This window comes from Crocodylus siamensis, chromosome 1 (assembly GCF_052110815.1).
Source record: "Crocodylus siamensis isolate JL-2025a chromosome 1, ASM5211081v1, whole genome shotgun sequence".
Classification (NCBI taxonomy): domain Eukaryota; kingdom Metazoa; phylum Chordata; order Crocodylia; family Crocodylidae; genus Crocodylus; species Crocodylus siamensis.
The window spans coordinates 426963250-426987766 of NC_143395.1; the positions used below are offsets into that span (position 1 = coordinate 426963250).

Genomic DNA, 24517 nt, shown 5'->3' on the forward strand with positions numbered 1-24517 from the left:
CTCCTGGCATGGAGTCACCAGAGGAGCTGGAGCTGGAGCTGGTGCTGGTGCTGGGTGGGCAGGGGGCCGGGGTAGCCCATGGAGGGGTGTCAGGTTGGTTACGGCAGAGCTCAACATGCTGCCTGGCCCTCGGCGTGCATCGCACTTCACACGGGACGTGCAGGCAGGCCTGCAGGGTGGCAAGAGGTCTCTGCAGGGGAGGGAAAGCTGCGGCGTTATGTTGGCATGAGCTGGGAGGGGGTGGCAGGCGCCGGGTTTCCATTAGTAGGAAACATGGGAGGAAGAAAGGGACTGAGGCTGGCCGAAGGGGTGCCGCGCTGTCAAGGCAAACGGGACGCTTGAGGGGCTGTGTCCTCACATGGAGCATGGGGCCGTATGTGCAGCCCTGGGGGCGTAGCGCTTCCTGGGGGGCTGGCAAGGTGCTCTAGTCCTGAGGCAGGGACCCCCATGTCAGGAGGTGATGTTTGGCACCGGGCAGACATGGAGCATGAGACGCCAAGCACCTGCCAAGGTGCCCGACTGGTGTAGAGCCCTGCCCTTGGGCCTGGATTTCTGGTGCTCCTGTGAACTCCCCTGAACCCACGGCCTGCGCCCCTTGCACCCTTGTGTGACCGTGCCAGGTCCAGGAATGCACCCGGGCTGAGGACTTTGCCTTGTGGTGCACGTTCTCATTTGCAACTCTCCATTTTAGCCCGTTTCGCCGGGCGTGCCTTCCACCAAGCACTGTGCAATGGGTTTGGCTTGAAGGGAGGCTTATTGGGTCACCTCGGGCAGTGGTGCCCAGAGCTCTACATGGGCATGGGTCACGGGCAAGGAGTTGGTGAGGAACAAAGGCTGCTCTGGGGGGAAGCAGTTGGCTTTGGAGGGGCTCTAAGGAAGCCAAGGCTGAGCAGGATCCAAAACAGCATGTGAAGGGCTCCGAGAGAAGAGGAAGCAGTCATCTCTCAGGCTCTGCTGAGATGACACCAAGGGAGGGCAGGGAGTAGATACGCTGGAGGTTAGGGCTAGGATTCAGAGAGACCTCGACTAATTGGAGGATTAGACCAAAAGTCATCTCATGCAGTTCAACAAGGACAAGTGCAAAGTCCTGCACTGAGGAGGGAACAATCCCCTGCACCGGTGCAGGCTTGGGGGGACGGGCTGGGCAGCAGCTCTGCAGAAAAGGACCTGGGGGGACAGGGGACAAGGAGCTGAACAGGAGCCAGCAGTGTGCCTTTGCTGCCAAGAAGGCGACTGGGATCCTGGACTGCATCGGTAGGAGCAGTGCCAGCAGATCGAGGGCAGCGATTCTTCCCCACTGTTCTGCACTGGGGAGGCCACATCTGGAGTCCTGTGTCCCGCTGTGGCCCCCACTACAGACAGGATGTGGACACGTTGGAGAGAGTCCAATGGAGGGCAGTGGAAATGGTTGTGGGGTGGGGGACAGGACTGGTGAGGAGAGGTTGGGGGAACTGGGCTGATTGAGTCTGCAGAAGAGAAGACCGAGGGGGACTGAATAGCAGCCTCCACCTCCCCGCCGCGGGGCTGCAAAGAGGATGGCGCTGGACTGGTTTCAGCTGGGGCAGATGACAGGACAAGGAGCAATGGGCTCAAGCTGCAGCAAGGGAAGTTGAGGTTGGATATTAGGAAAAGCATTCTCAAAGGGAGGGTGGTGAAGCCCTGGGACAGGGTCCCCAGAGTGGTGGAGCAGTCTCCATCTTGGTGGTTTTGAAGTTCCGACTAAGACAAAGCCCTGGCTGGGGTGATGTAGCTGGAGCTGGTCCTGCTTTGAGCAGGGCTTGGACTAGATGTGGCCTCCTTCAACCCCCCTTGTCTGTGGTTCTGTGAATGCAGGAGTTGGGAAGGGAGTCAGAGCCTGGCAGGGGGCTTTCTGTAAAGGGCTGTTATTACCCAACTGTGCCCTGAGGGGACGGGGATGGGTCTTGGCCCTGTCTGGAGATGAAAGGACCATGGCCACCAGTGTGGAATTACAGCCTGACATCAGTGCCCAGGAAGCGAGCGCGCGGGTACGCTCGGGACGGGAGATGGCGATGGGGCCGGGGGAGAGCCGGGGGCCCGGACCCTGTTCTGGGCTCCGCCAGCAGGAACATGAGGCGACAGGGCCTCCTGCCCGGCACTACTTGGGCCCGTCCCGGACGTGGCGCGCGGGTCTGGGCTCCCGCCTTGAAGGATGGGGAGACGCCGAGAGCGCCCAGAGGGGCGAGGAGGCAGCTGCGCGAGGGGCGGGCGAGCACCAGGCACGTTCGGCCGGAGGAAAGGAGATGAAGGGGGGACATGGCAGCAGCCCTCGGACGTTTGAAAGGCTGCCATCACCAAGAGGGAGAACAACTGTTCTCCTTTGCCGCAGAGGACAGGGCACAGGCTCGCGGTTTTAAATTACAGCCGGGCAGATTGAGACGAGATCCTGCTTGTGCGAGCAGGGAGGGCAGGGCTGGCAGCTCTTTCCCCGAGCAGGCAGGGGAAGCTCGCGGTCCCTCGCCAGCCTCCGTCCCCGGGGGCCTGGGGAGATGAGCGGCTCGTCGCCCACGGCGCGTCTCGGGCGGCAGAGGTTGCGTGTCCGAGGAGAGGGGGACGCTGGCAGCCGTTGCACATGGCTGCGTGGAGGTGAGGGGTGCAGCTGAGGTCTCGGCCCCAGGAGGTGTCTGGGGGCGCTGAGGTCGGGAGAGATTTGGCTCCCACTGTCCCACTGAGTGCCCGAGGGCTGGTCGTGGGCTCGTCTCAGCATGGAGAGGATCGTGTCCCCCGGCACCGGTCCGAGGAGTCTCGGCCCTGGTCATGCAGCTGAAAAGACTTAACGGGGCTGTCGGAGGAGCTGGGGAATTGGCACCTGTTGCAGGCCACGGCGTCCACCCCTCCAGAGATGTGGCCCCTCGGGGGCTCCTGCCCCCAGTCACGGCTGAGGAGACGGGGCATCTCGGCCTTGCCCCTTCACTGAGATGAGGGACGTGGTTCACGGCTCCCGTTGTGGGGTCTGAGGGGATGGGGGAGATCCCGCCTGGACCCTGCCCTGTGTCTGGGAAGGGGTAGGGGGTCGCCCCGCTGCGTGATGAAGGAGATCGGGGGGTGGAGGGGAAAAGGGGGTGAGTTTTGTGTCTCTCCAGGCTTTGGAGCACGTGGGGACTCCTGGCTGCAGTGGCCCCGTCGCCTGACCGGGGCACCCTGGGCTCCTGGGCTGAGGGGGTCCCCGGCACGCGCCCAGCTGGAGGGCATCACGGCCGTGCGTCCAGGGATCTGGCGCCAGCCAGGCCGGCGGGAGCCAGTGGCAGCGGGCCCGTGGCTCAGCAGGGGCAGGGCCGTTGCAGCCGTGCCAGGCTGTGCTGGGGCTCGATTCACGCTGGGGCCTGGACCCCCCGCGCGGCTGGGCTGGGCTGCGCTGCAGCCCCCAGCCACCGCTGCACACAAGAAATGCACGCGTGTGCAGGCTTGTCTCCGTGCATGGAGCCAGGGCGGGGCTGTTGCAGCCGGGAAAGGCGTGCACGGGCCGCTGTGCACTGCAGGGGGAATTGCACGGGCGTGAGGACCATTGCACACAGGACACGCACGCGTGCAGTGGGGGTGGCAGTTGAGGCGGCACCATGCGGCTGCTTCCCAGAGCTGCCGGTCTCGCTCTCTCTTCCTGCCGCCATCGCTCGCTGTCAGCTGTGTCTCCCTGGCAACAAGCCCCCTCCGCGGCTCGGGGCTGCAGACCGGGTGGCTATTTATAGGCCCGAGCGCAGGGCCGCACTGGGCACTGGCTGGCTCGAGCGAGGGGGGCACCGGGCGGCCGGCCCGGCCCCCTCCGCTCTGCAGCCGGGCGGGGGTGCTGCGGCGGGGCCCGGCTCCCCACACGGGGCCACTGACCCTGCTCAGTCGTGAGCAACAGGCAGGAAACCCTTCTCGGGCCCGCGGCCAGCCTGGGCTCCGTGCACCCCTCGGGCCGGGGGCTGCCACGCGGGGAAACGAGGGACAGGTCTGGATGGGCAGACCATGGCAAGGGCTCCCCCGGCTCTTCCTGCCGGCCCCCAGGACCGGGTTGGGGAGGGCTTCCAGAGAGCGAGTTTGCCGGGGGGCAGCGGTCCTCGCAGGAGCCCCGTTGCCCGGGCTCCCCGTAGGGCTGACGCTGGGCCTTGGAGGCACGAGGGCCTCAGCTCCTCTCTCGCCTTCTGCGTGGCGCTTGGCGGCTGGGCCTGGACCGGCGATCGTCCCGGCGGGGCGCGGGGTCTCCCCTCCCAGACCCCGGGACGGCGCCAGTCACGCCTCGGTCCGGCTGCGGCGGCGCTAGGGCAGCCCGTGGCCGCTAGGTGGCAAGCGAGCCGGTTGCACGGAGCAGAGGGCGGCCCGGCTCGTGCCCCACGGGAACTGCCCCCGCCCGGCAGGGCTGGGACACGCGGCCCCGGGGGCACCTGCGCGCTCAACGCCTCTGCTGCCCCGCGCCGTGCTCGCGCCCGGGGCATCGGGGGCGATGCGCTGCGCAGCCCCGGCGTGGAGAGCAGGCCGCGCCCGGGGGGCCTGCCCTCCTGCACCGTGCGGGGAAGCTGGGAAGTTCGAGGGGCCCCGAGTCTAACCCCGGCCTCTGATCCAGGCTTGCAGCTGGAAGCTCGCTCTGCAAGGGGCTGAAGTCGTAGAAAGGCTGGAGGAGACGGGCCTAGAGCGGTCTAGTCGGAAGGAGAAGCCCGAGGTGGTGCGATTTCGGTCTGCAAGTCCCTGAAGGGCGGTGACAGATGGGATGGAGAGGGGCTTTTCTCAGTGGCCGCAGAGGACGGGCCTGGGAGCCACAGCCTTTGGCAGCAGCAGGGGAAACTGAGGCTGGAGATGAGGAGGAGACATTGGAACAGGCTGGCCAGAGTTGTGGGCTGTCCATCCTTGCAAGTGTCCAAGAGCAGGCCGGACAGACCCTTGCTGGGATGGTTCAGTCGGGGATGGTCCTGCTGGGCTGGATGTGACCTCCCGAGGTCCCTGAAGCTCGGACCCTGCGCTTGCCCTCAGGCCAGGCTCCAGTCCGGGCTGCGCTTGGCTCGGGGAGGGAGGCGAGAGATGCATCCCCTGCGGGTTTGGCTTGAGACCGGGGCTCTGCCACTTCGACCTTGGCACCCTGTAAGCGGGGAGCAGGCCACGCTGCCTCGTCCGTGCGGGGGGGGCGAGAAGGGAGAGGCCGTGACCGCCTGTGACTGGGGTCTGCAGCCCCTGCCCTTGCCGCAGGGCTGTGGGCACAAGGCTGGGCAGCGGGGTGAGATCCGGGTCCTTGCGCCACACCCGCTCCCGTGCAGCCATGCGGCCCTTGGAGGGCAGCGGGGTTACCCCGAGTAGCTGGGGAGCCCCTGCGCCCTGGTGAGAGCTGCACATGCACGAGTCCTGGATGCTGCAGGGAGGCAGGGCCGGCTGCGGATGGCTGGACACGAGGACAACTGGCTTGTGCTGGGCTCGGTGCAGTGGGGAGGTCGGCAGTGCCAGGCCCAGAGCAGAGGCAGGTCCCTGCAGCAGTGCCCGGGAAGGGTCCGGAGAGACGGTCCCAGCCTGGGAACGGCAGCCCAGGAGGGTTGGGGTGGATGCTTGCTGCAAGCAGGGCCCCCAGCCCGCGGTGATGCAGATCCCGGTCGCCTAGGCTGAGACAGGCAGGGCCTGGCAGTCCCCGTCCTGTGCAGGCTTCATGGCAGCCTTGGGCACAGGGCTGCCATGACCCAGATGGCAGCACCCGCCCCAGGACCAGGGGACCTCACCAGTGGCCTGAGGCTGCTCCAAGCCGGGCCTGTTCCTGCCTGGCTCCGCCGGTCTGTGGGGAAGGGGCAGGGCAGGGGTTTCCTGTGGGATGCGTGAGTCCTAGAGCCGCGGGGCTGCAGAGTCGCATCCAGTCCAACCCCTGGCAGAGGCAGGATCAGCCCCGTCCAAACCAGCCCAGACAAACCCCCGTGTCCTGCCATGGAACTACACGACACCGTCACTCCTGACGCAGACCCAGGCGTCACCCCCGGGCACAGGGGGCTGCAGCCACCAACGTCCTGCTGCTGCAAAGCAGGTTAAGATACACTCAAAAGACCTCAAGCTGAGGTCGTGCCCCCACAGCAGAGGAAAGCAAAGCCCCCCAGTGCACACCAGTCTGAGGAGGGGGGAAATCCCTTCCTGCCCCAGTGCAGCGGGGGGGCGAGACCCTCCACCAGGACCCTGCCGGGTTGGTGCAGCAGGAGCATTGGCCCAGCCCAGGCCCAGCCCCACCTGGGCTGCAGCCGGGACCCAGCGCCTTGGCGGGAGCATTAAACCCCCCGACACAAGGAGGAGAGCTGCTGGTGCCCCCTCGGGCGTCTGTCCTGGCTGCCATGGGAGGCTTGCATGGGCTTGTGTTAAAATGCGTGTTGTCTGGATGGAGCCAGCCGTCCAGCTCGCTCTGCCTGTGGCCTCGAGACCCCTCCAGCCATGGGCTCATCCAGGGACTAGCTGGCCAGTGACTCCCGTGTGAGCCCTGCTGGGGCTGGCGGGTTTACCCGCGGCGCTCAGAGGATTTGAGAGCTGGCACCAACCCCGCGGGGTCCCGGCGGGAGGGTCTCGCCCCTGCACTCAGGTTCAGCCCTGCGCTGCACGGGGGCAGGCAGGGATTTCCCTCCTGCTCAGACTGGTACACACTGGGGGGGCTTGCTTTCCTCTGCAGCGGGGGCACAGCCTGGGCTCTCTGCAGCACCCACGACCCCCCCGGCAGCAACAGGACTGGTGGCCGCGGCCCCCCTGCATCCCGGGGGCAGGTGGAGGCAATGTCTGGGGCTGTCGGGGGGACTGTCATGCGGCTCCAAGGTCGGACAGGATTTGGACAGGGCTGATCTTGCCTCAGGCAGGGCTGGGACTGGATGTGACCCCACAGCTCCTGGCCTGCCCCGCGGCTCTCCGCCTGAGGACTGACCAGGGACTGAGCCGTGCCAGCAGTGCCAGGCCCCTCTAGGCCACTGCCAGTTAATTGCCTCCGTGTAGTGAGAGTTGTTTCGGTCGTTACCCAGACTCCTGGTGTCAGGGTGGAAGCAACTGGTGACCGCCGTCTTCTCTCGTCCTCCCTGCCCCGCCTGCTCGCCGAGCTGGAGCCTGGGCAGCCGCTGGCTCTGTTCCCCCTTCCTTGGCAATGCTTGTTTGGTACCGGTGAGATGCAGCCGCCCCTTCAGACCCTGAGCCCGGCCCTCTCGCCTCCCCCCGGCCCAGCTGCCTTGGCCGCATCCTGCTGGGTCGTGCACGCAGGAGGGGAAGGGGCTCTGGGCAGAGGGTCTCGGGCTCCCTGTGCCTCTGCCCTGTTGCTGGCTGCCCAAAGCCTCCCCCGATCTCGGTGCTTCGGCACCAGACTACGGTGTTGGCCTTGTCCCGGTGTGGACTTGCCAGGCAGGTTTGTCATCCTAGGGAAAGCCTGTGTCCAGCCGCACGTGGCCACTACTCCCCTGCTGCTCTCTCCATTCCCCGGGCAGGCTCCCCCGTGATGCTCTGCTCGGCTGAGATGTCCTGGGTTTGCAGGTTTGCCGCAGGGCGGAGGCTGGCCATCCCGGGCCATGCATTTCCCTCCCAGTGTGTCCCAGTGGTTGTAGCTCATGGACCACAGGGTGCTGGGTGCTGCAGCCCAGGCTGGGGATGGGGACTGGGCTGTGCCAGTGCTCCTGCTGCCACCAGCGGGGCTGATCCTGCCTTCAGGGGACCTCCGGAGGGCCCAGCAGGCCCCTTGTGCTAGCGTTTGCTGGGTAGCGTGGTACTTTTGCCACGCGTGTTCTCCCGCAGTGGAGGGGGCTGGCAGCACGCGGGATCCGGGTGCCGTCCTTGGTGAGCTGGAGCCCCTCGGGCTGGGTCCTCTGCGTTGCCCTGCAGACGGGAGCGTGTCACGTCGGTCCCGGTGCTTCCCCATGCGGGGACCATCCTGCTGCAGCGGGTCCCGGGCTGCACGTGCGCTCGGGGCTGTTTCCAGGGCTTTCTTTGTGGCAGGGGCCTGCAGCGCCTTCGCTCGCTTCTTGGCTCTAGCCGCCGGAGATTGGGCAGGCCCTCGTCCTGCCCGTCCCTGGGGCAGGTCGGGGGTTCTCGCGGAGAGGCCGGTCTGGTGCTTGGGGGAGGTGAGACGCAGGGACCCCCGAACTTTGTGTTCGCTCCTGGGTTCGGGACGGCAGCAAGGGCAGCCGGGCGACCCCGACACCCCTGTGCCCTGCTCCCAGCATGGCTCTGGTCGCTGCCTGAACCCTGCCTGACCCCCAGCCCCAGGTCTGCAGGAGCCTATTGTCTTCCCCTAAACACAGGCTCATTTCCAGGGGCCGGGGACCCTTCCAGCCTTTTGTCCCTGTGCTCTGCAACACAAAGCAGCTCCTTACAGGGTCAATGTCCTGGAGGAGCCAGGCAGACAAAAGGCGTCGCTTACCCCTCCCTGTCTCCTAAGCACCAGGCCTGGGGCAGGGGTGGAGCGGAGCAAGGTCCCTTTGCTCAGGCCGGGGTTGGGGAGTGCCCTGGTGCAGCCGGGCTCCCCCGACCACTGTTGCTGCACCGGTGCCCCTTGCCACCCCGGTGCAGGGCACAGCAGCCACAGCCCAGGGGACCGTCTGTGCAGCATATCAGGGAGCACCCCTCGCTTCCAGAGGCTGTGCTGGGTCTTCATCTCCAACGCAGACGGCTTCTGCTGGTCATGTAACACCCCTGAGGGAGTCAGCTGCTTGCCTGGGCTCTGAATCAGTGCCAGGCCCAGGCAGGGCTTTGCACCCGCTTGCCTATGTCCGGTTAAAAATGTACCTAGGGTTGAACCGGCACTGCTTGTCGCAGAGGCACAGCCAAGATCTCTGGTGCCGGGACCCTACAACTCGGCGTCTCAAACACCCCCGTGTGCTGACGGCGTGGGCAGCTCCGTGCGCTGAGGATCCTGGCTGGAGGGTCTTGCTCTTCAGGCTCAGACCAATGCTGCACAGGGGCAGGAAGGGATTTCCTCCCGGCCAGACAGGTCTGGACTGGGGGGGTTTTCTTTCTTCTGCAGCAGGGACACGGGGTCTCTCAAGTGCAGACCCCATCCCTGGCTTTACCTGGAGCAGGGCTGGGGCTCTGGGCAGCTGGCAGGGGCAGGGCCGGGTGGGCTCCCTCTTCACCCCACAGCCCCCGCAGGTGCTAGGGGCAGAAATGCAGCTGGCCCTGGTTAGCCTTCCAGGGCCTGGGGTATGGCGCAGTGAGGGAACCTGCTCCCGCCACAACCCCGCAGCCTCCTCCACCCCTGCCCCTTTCCCCACTGTCTGTCCGGGGACCTCCCTGTCAGCAGCCAGAGGCAAAGTGACTTCCCCAGGGATGCAGAGGGTATCGGTAGCAGAGTCCATGGAGCTGCCCTCCCAGATCTGTGCGCCCCAGTGCCCCGCCACGGGAATCGTGCGCCGTCAGTTCCAGGCATGTCTGGCAGGGGCGGGGACCCGCCATGGCGTCCTGTTCCCCCTTCTCGCTCTCAGCTTGATCCCTCTGCTACGTGGGTGACCCCTCATCCTCGCGTCCCTGCAGCCGTCGTCACTCCAGGGCAGGCAGGGCTGGTCGAGGTCCCTGGCTTGAACCGTCCCCCAAGACCTGTTTTGCTGGGTCGGTTTTTCAGTTGAGTTTTAAGAGCCACCTGCTAATGCAGTGGACGAGGTCTGAGGCAAATCCTTGTTCCTGGTGTGGCCAGAGCAAGCGTGGGCTGTTGTTCTGACCACGCCGGTCTGCCACGGGAGCAGTATCCCGCATGGCCAGCACAGTCAGCTTGCAGTGGGACGGGGCGGTCTGACCTCGGGTGATTGTGCTCTTTCCTCGTTAGCCCATGTGCCTCGTCCTGCTTGCAGACGCTCGGATCAGAGCTGGGGTCCACAGCCTGGGAACTGATGCAGGGGCTTTCATGGCTGGACACCATTTTTGCGCTGCCTGCAGGCTCAGGCAGACCTCATGCTGCGGGCTTGCGCTCAGTGCCTTGAGGGTTACCTCTGTGGCTGGGATTGGAAGCGCCCAAATGGAGCTGCATAAAGGGGTCCGGGAGGATGGGATGCAGCCCCGGGGGGGTTGGGGCTGTTACAGGTGGGATCACAAGCCCCGTGGAGACCCGAATACCTGGGAGTGCATGATGCTCTGGTCTGGCGGGGGGTGCTGGGTTCGTTCAGCCAGGGCCTGCCCGCAGCCTCCCCCTCTGCTCCCTCCCAGGCCCGGGGTGACCCCGATCTCCAGCCCCCTTGGGGGGTCCCTGCCACGTGCCCTTGCCCCAGCTGGCCTTGGAGGCTGGGTCCTCGTGGTGCCAGGGCTACATCTCGCCAGTGGCTCCACCCTCCTGGGGCCAGGGGGCTGCTGGTATTGCTTGGCTGCAGTTGGGGTTCGGTGCTGGTGCCAGATAGGGTGAGCCCCCCTTGCTGGCTGAGCCACGTGGCCAGGGTGGGCCGACCTGGCATGAGGGTCACGGGGGTTTGCTCCTCCAGGGGTGCACGTAACCAGACAGGGCCGGGGCTCCGGTGTCCCTGGGCAATGGGCCGTGTCTGCGCGGGGCCAGGATGTGTCTGGGGGGTTTGGACAGGGCTGATCCTGCCTGGGCCAGCTTCCCTGGCTGCGCTGCACTCACGTGACCAGACCGGGACGCGAGAGGCGCGTTTGGTGCCTGGGGGAGGAGCGCGGGGAGCCAGGTGTTCCCGCTCTCGCCACCCGCCCCCAGGCACCTCCGTGCCCCGGGAGCACGCCGTGGCGGGGAGCTGGGCAGAGCAGTCGATGCTCCCAGCTCCTTTTGAACCAGCCTTGGCCAAACTTCTCCATCCCGGTTTGTCGCCACCGTGGATGACCGGCCAGTCCTCCCCTGCCGCAGCGTGGCCAAGACTTCTTTTCTTTACTTCATCCCCACCCCACGCATCGTTAATGCACCAGAGCCTCACAACTGCTCTGTCATTCGCACTTGCCAGGTCCTCCGGGGTGGATGGGTATGTTGCACACACGAGGAGGTGGTCGGCCGTCTGTGGTGCGTTGCCACACTCACATGTCGGTGTCTCTAGAGTGAGTCCTGTTTCGTTTAGTCCATGTGTTGCGGGGGAGCTTGTACCCGGGTGGACAGGGTGTTGGGTGGCTTGAGGTGAGACTCTGTCTCGTCCCACTTTTTGTGGTGTTCACGTGTCCCCCGGTGCCGCTCCCGCCTCCGCACGGTCGCGCCAGGACCCGCGCCTCCCAGCGCAGCGAGTTCCTCTGCTCCCGTCACTGATGCCCGGGTTGCTCCAAGGCTTCGCGAAGCAGCTGCGCCTGGTTTTGTCGGGCGCGCGGAGCCAGGCCGAGAGTTGCCTTCTGTTGTCTTAGTTGGGGGTCGTGTCCCCGATAGTATTGGCAGCGTGCCTTACTGTGACCGGGGGGCGGGAGAGGGGACAAGGAGCTGGACAGGAGCCAGCAGTGCACCCTTGTGCCAAGAAGGCGACCGGCGTCCTGGGCTGCAGCGGTAGCAGGAGACGGAGGGCAGTGATTCCTCCCTCTGTTCAGCCCTGGGGAGGCCACATCTGGAGTCCTGTGTCCAGCTGTGCCCCCCCATGACAGAAGGGATGTGGACACAGTGGAGGGAGTCCAGCGGGCAGCAGTGAAGATGGCTGGGGGGCTGGGGGACAGGACTGGTGAGGAGAGGCTGAGGGAGCTGGGCCAATTTAGTCTGCAGAAGAGAAGGCCGAGGGAGATTTGATAGCAGCCTTCACCTCGCTGCAGGGGGGCTGCACAGAGGATGGAGCTGGGCTGGTCTCGGTGGGGGCAGACGACAGGACAAGGAGCAATGGGCTCAGGCTGCAGCAAGGGGAGTTGAGGCTGGGTATTAGGGAGGACTCTCCCCCCAGGAGGGTGGTGAAGCCCTGGAGCCGGCTCCCCAGAGCGGTGGTGGAGTCTCCATCCTTGGACATTTCTGAAGACTGGGGTAGACAAAGCCCTGGCTGGGATGACGTAGCTGTGGCTGGTCCTGCTTGGAGCAGGGCTGGACTGGATGCGACCCCGCGAGGGGCCTGGCACCCCGCCGTCTCCGATCACCCCGTTACTGGTCTCTCTGCTGAGCGCAGGGCCCCGGCCCCGCCGGTGTGGCGCCTGGCCGCAGTTGTTCGTGCCGTCGTGCGGTTGCACCAGTGGCGCAGCTGGCCCGAGGTGTGCCGTGGGCTCGGGGCTGTCTGCGAAGGGGGGTCATTCCCATTCAGGCCCGTCCTGGCCTGGGGCGGGAGCCAGGTGCGGGGGGGTGCAGGAGACCTTTGTTTTCCCCTAAACGCAGGCTCGTTTCCAGGGGCCCGGGGCCTTCCCGGCTTTTGTCCCGCGCTCTGCAACACAAAGCCGCCCCGCCGCCGCGCGCCCCGGGGGAGCCGGCAGACAAAAGGCGGCGCTTGCCCCCCTGGCTCCGGACCCCGCGCCGGGGGCGGGGGGTGGAGCAAAGCCCGGGGCTGCCTGGCACGAGCGCCCGTGCCCGCAGCTGCGAGCCGCACCGCGGGGCTGCACGGGGCACGGCGCAGGTAAGCGGCGGGCGGCGCGGGCTGGAGCGCGCGCGCGGCGGGACGGGCCCGGGCCCGGGCGCACGCGCACGCCCGCACGCAGCCGCTGGCGGGAGCGGGGCCGGGGCCGGGGCCGGGGCCGGGGCAGCCCCGCACCGCTCCGCACCGCACCGCTCCGCGCCGCGCCGCGCAGCCAACCAGCGGCCCCGCCGCGGTCACGTGCGCGGAGTTCCCAGACAAAGAACCGCTCGGCCGGGCCCGCGCTGCCCCGGGCCGCGAGCGCCGCGCCGCGCCGTGCCGCCACCTCGGGCGGCGCGCGGAGCTCCACCAACTTGGAGCCGGCGGCAGAGTTGGTGCGGGGAAGGGCCGGGGCCTGCAGGCGCGGGGCCCCGCGTTTCCGCCGGTCGGCAGAGCTGGGGGCGCAGCCGGCCCGCAGCTTCCAGCCCCGAAAACTTGGGGCGCAGCCCCCGCGTCACACCAGTCCGAGCATCCCTGCTCTGGGGCCGGGACCTGGGGCCTCCGCTCCCTCCCCGGGCGCGCGGGGTCCGGGTGCAGGCGCCCACCTCCGCCGGCCGCAGGTTTGGGGCTGGAGTGCCCCAGCCCAGCCCAGCCCGAGTGCCTGCGCGGTCGCCTGTCTTCTGTCCAGTCTCCTCCGGGGCCTGGGGCCGGGCACCCACGTGGGTGCTGGGCCCTGCTCTGCCTGCGCCGCACGCCCCGCTCCACCCCTGCTGCGGCCCACTCTGAGTGGGGGGCCGGTCTGGGAGCGGGGGCAGAGCTGGCTGAGGACCCTGCGCCGGGACAGCGGGTACTCCGCCTTTTTCCAGGGCGCTGCCTAATGAGGCTGGGCACGGCTCCTGGGGCCGATGGCGGCTTGGCAGCCAGGCCCCCCTCACCACGGCGGGCTGGGAGCTGCAAGCGCGGTGCTAGAGCTGTCTGGCCAGCGTGCAGCTCGGGGGCAGAGGCCCGCACCAGCCCGGTTTGGGGACAGACCTCTCCAAGGAGCGCCTGGGGCCGTGGGCAGTGGCTTGTCTCCCCGCAGCACACCCAAGCCAGTGCGGGAGCCACGGCTTCTGCTGTTTGGGCGCTGGGGCAACTGGCCCGTGCCCCAGTGCATCGAGGTGCGATCAGCTTTGGACCGGGGGGCTGCCCGCGCCCCACCGCTGCAGGGCGTGGGCCTGACGTCCTGTGCAGCACCTGGTTGCGTGGCTCTTGCGCGGCTTTCCGGGCTGCCCCTCGTCCCCGCCAAGGGTGTCAGTGCTTTAGCCGTCCCCGTCCACCCGCGCCCTGCCCCGGCGCTGCGCGGAGCGGGGCGAGAGCGAGCGGAGGGTGGATGGACAGATGGGCTGCTCCAGCCTGAGCCCTGGCAGGGCCGGGCTGGTGACGCGGTCGGGGCAGCTCCGGGGGGCAGAGCCCGGGGCGTCCGGGTGGGCGGCACTGACGCCCGGCGGCTCCTCTCCCCGCAGGCCGAGAAGAAGGCCAAAGTCATCGCCGTGATGAACGTGGTGGAGGAGACGCCCCGGGCAGAGCCCCAGAAAGAGGAGGAGGCCAGCCCGCCCGCCTCGCAGCAGCCCACCGACCCCGCCTCGCCCAACGTGGCCACCACGCCTGAGCCAGTGGTGGCCGACGCCGTGGACAAGAGCACGTCCAAGTCGGCCGACGATGAGCCAGAGTACGAGGTGAGCGCCGCGGGTCCCGGCAGGGTGGGGGAGCCCGGGCACGGCCCTCCCAGACTGCCCCCCAGCCCTGACCGCGCTCTCTCCCGCGGGCCGGCAGGACGGCCGCGGCTTCGGCATCGGCGAGCTGGTGTGGGGCAAGCTGCGCGGCTTCTCGTGGTGGCCCGGGCGCATCGTGTCCTGGTGGATGACGGGGCGCAGCCGTGCGGCCGAGGGCACCCGCTGGGTCATGTGGTTCGGAGATGGCAAGTTCTCGGTGGTAAGTGCAGGGCGGGGGGGAGATGGGGCCGGGGGCTGCCCCGGGGCCAGACCCTCCGGATCTCACACCTGCTCTGGTCCCCGCAGGTCTGCGTGGAGAAGCTCCTGCCCCTCAGCTCCTTCTCCAGCGCCTTCCATCAGGCCACCTACAACAAGCAGCCCATGTACCGCAAAGCCATCTACGAGGTCCTGCAGGTGAGCGGGGGCCGGGGCCTGCTGTGCTGTACACGCGTGTCCCCTGAGCCCTGGACAACCCACTTGGCGTCCCTGGGGCATGGCCTGTTTGGGGTGGGCTGGAGCCGTGGGCACCAGAGCTGCCAGGGAGCGGGGCATGAGGCTGGGGCGGGGCGGTGCCGGTGCTCCTGCTGGGACCTGGCGGGAGGGTCTTGCCCCTGTGCTCCGGCTCAGCCCCGCACTGCACTGGGGCAGGGAGGGGTTTCCCCCCTGCTCAGGCTGGTCGCACTGGGGGGTCTTCCTTCCTCTGCAGCAGGGGCACGGCCTCATGAGTATATGAACCCCCTTTGCAGCAGCAGGACGTTGGCAGCCATGGCCCCCGTTTTCCCAAGGGCAGGGGCAATGCCTGGGGCTGTCAGGGGTGACCGTAGCTTTGCTCCAGTCGGACACGAGGTTGGTCTGGGCTGGTTTGGACAGAGCTGATCCTACCTCAGGCTGGGCTTGGACTAGATGTGACCCATGGGGCTCCCTGCCAGCCCCACGGCTCCAGGACCCGGAGCCGGGCCTGTTACCTGCCTCCCAAGGGAGTGAGCTGCCCCCTGTGCCTGACTCCTAGGCCCCCCAGCCGTGTCTCCCCCACCTCAGGGCAGTGCCGGAGACCGCGTGGCCCCACAGGCTGTGCAGGGGGTCCTGGCGGCAGGGGACGTGGGAGGCAGAGGGCCGCAGCCGGGGTCTGGGGCACAACAGGTGACCGGCTGGAGCTGTCCCTGCAGGTGGCCAGCACCCGGGCAGGGAAGATCTTCCCGGCGTGCCCTGAGAACGACGAGACAGACACGTCCAAGGCGGTGGAAATCCAGAACAAGCAGATGATCGAGTGGGCTCTGGGGGGCTTCCAGCCGTCGGGGCCCAAGGGCCTGGAGCCGCCGGAAGGTAGGTGCTTCCGGGGGCAGGCGGATCTGGGGCGCGGCATGGGCTGGCGCATGGCTCAGTGTCTCCCCCCGGGTGTTCACGCACTCCTGCGTCCCGCGTCTCCGCGGAGGGTGTCTGGGCTTCTGCGCCTTTCCCTGCAGGCTCTGAGCCCGGCCCGGGGCAGCGCGCGGGGGCGTTGGCACCACAGGTCCAGCCAAGCAGCACCCCCGGGGCTGCCATAACCTGCCTCATGGCTGCGGACAAGCCCCTCGGGGTCGGTCTCTGGGAGCACCCGGCCTCGGTGGGGTGGGGAGGGCAGGCTGAGGCCCCCTGCGACCCTCGCTCATGGGCCCCTTTTCTCCCGGTGCAGAGGAGCGCAACCCCTACAAAGAAGTTTACACAGAGATGTGGGTGGAGCCAGAAGCCGCTGCCTACGCCCCCCCTCCGCCCGCCAAAAAACCCCGGAAAAGCACAACGGAGAAGCCCAAGGTCAAGGAGATCATTGATGAGCGCACCCGAGGTACCTGCCAGGTGGGGGAGGCGGCTGGGCACAGTGCCGGGGCTGGGGCACCACTGCTGCTGTTACCGGGCCCTGCCGCGTGCTGGCGCTGGGGACGCGGGGAAACCTGGCCTGTGGGAGGGTCCCAGGCTCCGCCACCCAGTCTGGCCCATGCTCCCCAGGCCCCAAGAGGATGCTCTCTCCAGCGGGGTCCGGTTTCCGATTCCAGGCTCCTCCTGGACAGGACGCTGCCTCTGGAGTGGGGCAGCCCAGCCACCAAAGCCCCAGCAAAGGGAGCCGGGATGGCAGGGGGGTCCTGAGTGTCCGCTCCACTGCCGGCCAGAGCCTTCTGTTGTCTTAGTTGAGGGGGTCGTGTCCCTGATACTACTGGCAGTGTGCTGTACGGTGACCTGGGGGCTACAATGGGCAAGAAGCTGGACAGGAGCCAGCACTGCGTTCTTGGTGCCAGGAAGGCAACCGGCATCCTGGGCTGCACTGGTAGGAGCAGTGGCAGCGATTCTTCCCCCCTGTTCTGCACTGGGGAGGCCACATCTGGAGTCCTGTGTCCAGTTGTGTCCACATATTTTTGGGGGGAGAGCACATTGGAGAGAATCCAGTGGAGGGCAGTGAAAATGGTTGTGGGGCTGGGGGACAGGACTGATAAGGAGAGGCTGAGGGAGCTGGGGCTGATTGAGTCTGCAGAAGAGCAGACCGAGGGGGATGGAACAGCAGCCTTCACCTCCCTGCAGGGGGGCTGCAAAGAGGATGGCGTTGGACTGGTTTCAGTGGGGGAGGATACAGGACAAGGAGCAATGGGCTCAAGCTGCAGCAAGGAGAGTTGAGGTTGAATATTAGGACTTTCTCACCACGAGGGTAGTGATGGTGATGATGAAGTGAGTGTCGCCACACTCACGTTGGAAGCGTGAGGGCCAGAAAACCAGCGACAGGCAGAACGGTCAATGTCCGTAAAACCGTGGGCACCCGAAGGAGGGCCACGCAGGCATTCGTAGGTGATGTGGTTGGCCGCCTGAGCTTGAGCACCGCAGCTGCAGCCAGCGTCGCTGGAGAGGCCCCAGGAGTTCATGCTTGCCCGCTCTGAGACCGTTAGGAGCCGTCCAGGCCCCACAGGGCAGCTGCCATCCTGAGGGGCAGAAGCTGGGGTTGGGGATGAAGGTCTGGAGCCGCGGCTGTCGTGCAGCATGTTGCCTGCTCCGCAGGCTGTGGGTGACGAGCCATTTGCAGATTCGATGAGCTTATTGGCCTGAGTGAAGAACGGGTTCAGAGACTTGAGGCAGTTATTGGTTTTCTGGCTTATGGCAGCTAGGCTGGAGTGCAACGAATGGTCTGGATTTGGGGCTTTGGGGGCTAGGGCCAGGGTAGCAGCTTACCCCCAGGTGCCAGAGGGGTGGTGCCTGAGAGAACTGGGAAGCAGTCAGCTGGGGTTGGCATAAGGCATCCGGCGATGGTCCTCATGATGCTTTTAAGCTGGAAGCCGCTGGTGTGCATGCCCCAACCCCAGACAGCCGCACAGTGCTTGGCAGGAGCACGTGCACGTGCCCAAGCAGAGGTGCAAAGTGTTGCACCCCAGCAGGGCAGTGGATTAGAGCTCGTCTGCTGTGAACCTGTGGCACTGATGCCTACACAGTCAGATGGATTGCAGATTGGCTGAAGGGCCGCACTCAGAGGGTGGCGGTGGACGGGTCATATTCTATCTGGGGGGAAGTGGACAGCGGAGTCCCCCAGGGCTCGGTCCTTGGGCCCGCGCTGTTCAATCTCTTCATCAGCGATTTGGACGATGGGGTGAAATGCAACCTGTTTAAATTCACTGATGATACCAAAATTTGGGGTGAGGTGAGCACACTAGTAGAGAGGGAAAGACTGCAGCAAGACCTGGATAAGTTGCAGGGGTGGGCTGACATAAACAAGATGCGTTTCAATACTGACAAGTGCAGGGTGCTGCACGTGGGCAGTAGTAACCAGCAGCACACTTATAAGATGGGAAACTCCCTTCTTGAGAGCACAGAGGCAGAAAGGGATCTTGGAGTCATTACAGACTCGAAGATGAACACGAGCCAACAATGCGAGGTCACAGCAGGGCTAACCAGACCTTGTTGTGCATCCGCAGGTGCATCTCTAGCAGGGCCAAGGAGGTGATCCTCCCCCTCTATGTGACACTGGTCAGGCCACAGCTGGAGTCCTGCGTCCAGTTCTGTGCGCCCCACTTCAGGAGGGATGTGGACAGCATGGAGAGGGTCCAAAGGAGGCCATTCGCATGATCCGGGGACTACAGTGCAGACCCTGCAGTGAGAGACTGCGGGACCTAAACCTGTTCAACCTTCACAAGAGAAGGCTGAGGGGGGACCTGGTGACTGTCTATAAACTCACTAGGGGGGACCAGAAGGGTTTAGGGGCAAGGCTGTTTCCCTTAGTGCCCCCTGGCATGACAAGGAACAATGGACACAAGTTATTAGAGAGGAGGTTTAGATCAGACATCCGCAAGAACAACTTCACGGTCAGGGCGGCTAGGAGCTGGAACCAACTTCCTAGGGAAGTGGTGCTGGCTCCTACCCTGGGGGGCTTTAAGAAGAGGCTTGATGACTACCTGGCTGGACTCATTTGAGTCCAGTCTTTTTCTCCCGCCCAGGCGGGGGGTCGGGCTTGAAGATCTACAAGGTCCCTTCGACCCGACTGCTGTGATCCTATGGTTCTGTGAACCTTGCCCTGGACCACTTCCAGATGCTGGCCATAGGTGGTCCAGTTTGACTCCTAAATAAGTAATGGTGTGACAATTTTCAAGTGTCTCATTGCCAGTCTTGACTTTGGAGGGTGGTGATGCACTGGGACAGGCTCCCCAGAGAGGTGGTGGAGTCTCCATCCTTGGTTTAACACCCTGGTGGACAAAGCCTTGTCTGGGATGATGTGGCTGGGGTTGGGGCTGGTCCTGCTTGGAGCAGGGTTTGGACTAGATGTGACCTCCTGAGGTGTCTTCCAGCCTGAGTTTTTATGATTTTGGTGGTGCCTTCCTGCTCCCCTTTCATTTGGGGGCAGCACTGGGTGCTGGTGGTGCTTGAGCATCCGTAGGGTGGTGCCAGAAGGGCCCCAGAGGCAGTGGCCTGAGCCTGGCAAGACCAGCCCCGATGCCCATGCCAGGAGCACCAGCAGAGCCTGGGCTCCATGTGGGACCCCTGCCCGGCCCTGCAGCCCCACTCCCTGGCGCTGAGCACCCTCTCCGCCCTTGGCATCTACTCTCTGGCCAGCAAGCATGAGGCCTCTCTCCTGCGCTGGTTCTGGTTCCAGCTGACCCTTTCTGGGCTGGGCCATTCCCCCCACACACTGCCCAGCTCCGTGGGCCCCAGCCCCAGGTGCCCCCTACCCCGCTGACTGCTGCCTTCCCTCCCCAGAGCGGCTCGTGTACGATGTGCGGCAGAAGTGCAGGAACATTGAAGGTGAGTCGTGCACCGGACAGTGGAGGCGGCAGACCCCTCTTGCCCCAGGGCCGCGGGGGCTGGGTGGGATGGTGCAGCTCCCAGCAGGGGCTGCCTCCCCACCCCTGGGGTCCTGCTGGCAGCAGTGGGAAGGGGATGGGTAGAGCCCCAGCCCTGGCTGGGGCCTAGACGCCCCCTGAACTCCTCCTCAGCTGCTTTCCTGGGGCTGTGGGCAGCTGGGATGGTGTAGGGATGGCAGCGATGGCTCGCACCGCCTGGTGTGAGCATGGCCTGTTTGCACCCGCGCAGAGGGCAGATCAGGCCCAGTCGGGCCCACATGGCCCTGGATTGGGGGTGGAAGCAGGGAGGGGACCAGCCCGGGCTGCAGCATCTGGGCAGCGCATCCTGGGAAGGAATAGGTAGGACGGGACCCCCACAGCCCCCAGCCGGGATGAGACTCCAGTATAGCCATGGCCAGGCTGATGACCGGACCCCAGCGTGAGGGGCCAGGCTGCGGGGTGCAGTGATAGCTGGTGCTGGGAGATGGTGGGAGGGCACAGGGACAGCACCCAGTGCAACCTGCCCACCCCTGCACCTCTCCTCGCCCAGATATCTGCATCTCCTGCGGGAGCCTCAACGTCACCCTGGAGCACCCGCTCTTCATCGGAGGAATGTGCCAAAACTGCAAGGTAGGGGCTGTGCGGCGCTGGGCCCTGCCTCAGACCCCCTGTGTCCCCCGGGGCCAAGACCCTCTACTTCCCACCCAGATGGAGCTGCCCCCTCCAGTTCCTCCTGGCCTGCGAGGCAGGTGCCCCGCGACCAGGCTGCCCAGGGAGACGGGAGCAGGGGAGCCAGGGGCTGGCAGCTCACGCCCCACGTGTCCCCCCCAGAACTGCTTTCTGGAGTGCGCGTACCAGTACGACGACGATGGCTACCAGTCCTACTGCACCATCTGCTGCGGCGGGCGCGAGGTGCTCATGTGCGGGAACAACAACTGCTGCAGGTGGGTGCCACCTGGATCGGGGCCCAGCTTCGCAGGCAGGGAAGTCTCCAGGAAGGGCTGGGAGATGGGGTCACGCTGAGCCTTGCCAGCAATGGAGCTGGGGTGGGGAGAACAGCCCCCCACATCCCCGGGGGAGCTGACGTGTCCCCACCCCCGACCCAGGTGCTTCTGCGTGGAGTGCGTGGACCTGCTGGTGGGCCCCGGCGCGGCCCAGGCAGCCATCAAGGAGGACCCCTGGAACTGCTACATGTGCGGGCACAAGGGCATCTACGGGCTGCTGCGGCGGCGAGAGGACTGGCCTTCCCGCCTGCAGATGTTCTTCGCCAACAACCACGACCAAGAGTTTGTGAGTACCGGGCATCTTGGGGGCACGGCCGCAGCAGCTCCCAGCCCTGGGGGTTGGGCGGGATGCTCGGGTCCAGCCTGGCTGCTCAGAACTGCAGTGGGCGGCAAAATCCCTTACGCCGCCTCGTCGCATGCTGCTTCCAGGACCCGCCAAAGGTTTACCCGCCAGTCCCGGCTGAAAAGAGGAAGCCCATCCGCGTGCTCTCGCTCTTCGACGGGATTGCCACAGGTGGGTGCAAACGCGTCCCCGCGCTCCGGGCTGGGAGAGACGCAGGCGGTTCCCGGCTGAGCTGGACACCAGAAAGAGCCGTGACTCGCTTGAGACTAGCTCCACGCGCGCAGGGAAGCAGTTGCTTGGAGCAGGGGGAGACACTGCCGGTCCCCGCTCCTCCAGTCCCCCCGCTGCTCTGCGCTGCCTGCCGTTACCGGAAAACCCCAGTGAACGCCAACAGGGAACGGCAGGTTCGGTGCCGCAGGCAGGGAGCTTTAACTTGCTGCTTTAATCCCCCTGCTGTTGTCCGGTGAAGTTCTGGATGTTTGTTCCCAGGCCTGTCCAGCTGCTGAAAGGCATTAGCAGATTTCTGTGCGGACTGAGAGGTCAGAAATTTGGGGTTTGTGTTCTCCCACCGTCACCGGGTGCCCTCCTTTCTCTTTGTGATGGTTCTGTCTGGAGCACGGCGGTGGTCTAGCGTCACCCGCACACTTCCCACGAGGGCATTCGGTGCAGCAGATGGGACACACTTGTTGGCTCTAAGGGGTTCGTTGTGGTTTGGTGGCTCTGGAGACGAGTTGGTGGGTTTTGCATTTATTTATTCATCTGCTGAACTTGCCGTCCTGCCCAGCAAGAGCCTGCAGTCAGAGGGCAGCGTAGCGACAAGAAAAGAAACCACTTAAAAGGGAATTAGAACAAAAAGATATCCCCTGAACAAGGGGTCAGCTTGGCTTTGCTTAGTAAAAGCCCGCCCAGATAGAACTGTCTTCCATTGTTTGCTGCAGACGGCCAGGCTCGGACTCCAGCAGGACTCAAGGAACAGCCTCCCACCTGCTTTTGCCACGCGAGGATGTGATTTTTTTGGCCAGGGTTGTGCACGCATTGTGTTTGCTTCTGGGGAGGAGTTGGGTGATGTTTGGAGGTTGTTTGCAAGCCTGGAGCTTGGGTGGACTGATTTTCTCCAAGTGCCGGCTGCAGTTATTGGATCCTTCTTACAGGTTTATTACAACAAGCGGGGGGCTCTACTGTAGCACTTGCTGCAGGGGATCGTGTGGCTCGCTCAAAGATAGGGCCTGTTTCTGTGTCAGAGCGTCCTCGCCAGGTAAAGACTGTTTCTGGTTTTGCAAAGGGGTATCCCAGGTCATCTCTGGCAGTGACCTGTCAGGGGCTGACTAAAGATTAAAGCTTTCTGGGAGCATCGGTTTGGGGTTTCTGGTTTTGTGAGCAAAAGTGCTGTGGTCCAGGAGGTTTTGCATGCAGTTGTTCACAAGGGAGCATCATGGTGTCCAGAAAGTGGGTGCTGGATGTTGGCAATCAGAGGGGTATTGTAGAGCCATGGGGCTGCCAGGGAGCTCCATAGGTCACATCTACTCCAACCCCGTGCCTGAGGCAGGATCAGGCCCATCCAAACCAGCCCGGACGCTTTCAGTGTCCAACCTCTGAGCAAAACGACAGTCACCCCTGACACAGCCGCAGGCATCGCCCTGCCCCAGGGAAAGCAGGGGGGCTGCAGGCGCCAGCATCCTGGGTCATGGGCGTTGCAGAGCCCAGCCCCAGGTGCTGTGCCCCTGCTGTAGAGGAAGGCAAAACCTCCCAGTCTGAGCAGGGGGGAAATCCCTTCCTGTCCCAGTGCAGTGTGGGGCTGAGCCTGAGCGTAGGGACGAGACCCTCTGGCCAGGACCCTGCAGGGTTGGTGCAGCAAGAGCATTGGCACAGCCCAGCCTCATCTCCAGCCTGGGCTGCGGCAGCACCAGCGCCGCTGGGGGAAGATTAAATAAAGCTCCAACACATGGAGCAGCGAGAGAGGAAAAATCCGCCCCCCCCATGCTTGTTAAACCTGTGGTGGAAATAAAGAAGCCCGTCCAGGTGTTCAGTCCAAGGGATGGCAAACGCGATCTGTGCAATGCAGGTTTGGTTGGCACAGTTTTCCGAAACCTCTCTTCAAGGTGCCTCATGCAGAGGTGGCATCGTTGTGCCTGGCATGGAGCCCGTGTTGACTACAGTGTTGTGGGTGGATGGCCAGTGCAGTGTGTTGTCCTCGGACATGCAAGTGCGGTCCGTGTTCTTGTGGGTGTTTTGGGCAGACAGCTGTGCGCGCAGAAGGGGCAGGACAAGGCGTGCAGGCTGCTGCCATCCAGGGATGCTTGGCAAGGTGGGTCGCGTTCAGGATGTTGAGAAATGTGCAGCCTCCTCTAGGAGGGTTGCTCTTTGAGTGACAAGTGACGTGAGGACAGTTGCACTGATCCTGACTCGTCAGCGAGACCATGGCTGTCGGATAGGATGGGTCTGCTGGGGTTACCTGGTTTCTGCGTCTTCAGGAGCGCGGACGATGTTCTGCAGTGGGGAAGTGGGGTGTTGGTAACAGGCTTTTCCTGCAGCTGCTCTGGGGAAGAGTGGAAGATGTTTGAGTTTCAGGGTGACTGTTGGCACAAAATCCTTCCAAAGCTCTTCGTGGTAAATTGGTATCGGAGAAGTCATCCTGATGGTTGAGGATGCCTGGAGCAACTCCTCCGTCTGCTGGTTGCACCCCTGATTCCTTGCTCGATTTCGGGGGGGGCTTTTCTCTCTGCTGGGGACGGGGTACTGTGCTGTGAGTTTTCTTCCGGAAGATGCTGATGTTGTGGTCCGCAGTGGCTCTGTCCCTGGCAGCCACCCCTCCACGCTGGGGTTGTGCTGTAGATTCATTGGAGCCTGGAGCAAGACGGTGGTTGGCTGCAGCTCTGTTCTGCTTGCGGGAGATTTCTTTTAAGGCCAAGGTGGCAGCAGATTCGGCAAGTCGGCAGCGACATGGGAGTGTCTTGTTGTGTTGGTCCCGGCACGCATCTGGAACGGGATCGTAGGTGCTGCGGTGGGTGGCTGATGCCCGTGTTCCTGGTGACAAGCTGGAAGGGCTCTCGCGAGGCTGCACCTAATCCAGGATCTGCCCTGACTAAACCATCCCAGCACCGGGTCTGTGCACGCTGCTTTCGGCCGTTTCCAGGCATGGAGATTTTGCAGCTTCACTTGTTCAAACCATCCTCAGAGTCAGGGAGCTCCTCCTCATCTCCAGCCTCAGTTTCCCCTGCTGCAGCTTGAGGCCGTTGCTCCTAGTCCCTTCATCCTCTCTGTCATCGCCCTTCAGGGATCTGCAGACTCTGTCCAATCCCCGTCAGGCTTTTCTTCTCTGAGAGAAGAGGCTCTTTCAGCCCTTCCTCCTCAGTCTGGCCTCCCAAGCAAGACTTCTCTGTCGCTGTGCACTGGACTCTCCTGTCTCTCCACACCCTCCTTAAAGGCAGTTCTGGTCCCGTCCGTGTTTCTGGCTGGGAGTTGGCTGTTATAGTAGCTGCTTCTCATCTTCCTCGGTGTTGGGAGGCCATTGCCAGACTTTTCTGGTACAGGGTCTGCTGCGTAATAGCAGAGTCTGTCTCCGGGGTTAGATCTCTTGGTGCAGGCATGCCTGTGGAGCAGTGGTTGCTGCTTTGGGGACCAGTTCACTTCTATGCATGAAGCCCTTTGGCTGTAACACCAGGGGCTGTGAGCAAGCCCCCAGCCCAGCCTGCCATGGCGTGGGTGCGCTTTGGGGGCCCCAGGACCAGTGACCTGTGGCTGGGGACACCATCACTTCTGTGCTTTCCCTTCTCTCCTGAGC

The 24517-nt window shown here is 64.8% G+C and overlaps 1 protein-coding gene across 10 annotated transcripts in view; it reads left to right on the forward strand.

Annotated features, from left to right (window-relative positions):
* The window catches only part of DNMT3A (DNA methyltransferase 3 alpha), a 75045-nt gene that overhangs the window by 39554 nt on the left and 10974 nt on the right, over positions 1 to 24517 (forward strand). For 8 of the 10 annotated variants that reach the window (XM_090031203.1, XM_090031205.1, XM_090031204.1 and 5 more), the window contains 10 exons: positions 13856 to 14068; positions 14166 to 14324; positions 14411 to 14518; positions 15271 to 15427; positions 15777 to 15926; positions 19307 to 19351; positions 19940 to 20019; positions 20221 to 20333; positions 20496 to 20679; positions 20823 to 20907. In XM_090031203.1, the coding sequence (XP_089887329.1) occupies positions 13856 to 14068; positions 14166 to 14324; positions 14411 to 14518; positions 15271 to 15427; positions 15777 to 15926; positions 19307 to 19351; positions 19940 to 20019; positions 20221 to 20333; positions 20496 to 20679; positions 20823 to 20907 (1294 nt within the window). Of the gene's footprint in view, positions 1 to 12260; positions 12414 to 12524; positions 12746 to 13855; positions 14069 to 14165; positions 14325 to 14410; positions 14519 to 15270; positions 15428 to 15776; positions 15927 to 19306; positions 19352 to 19939; positions 20020 to 20220; positions 20334 to 20495; positions 20680 to 20822; positions 20908 to 24517 lie in introns of those variants that run through there. The other 2 variants (XM_090031209.1, XM_090031210.1) reach the window with 2 other exon arrangements.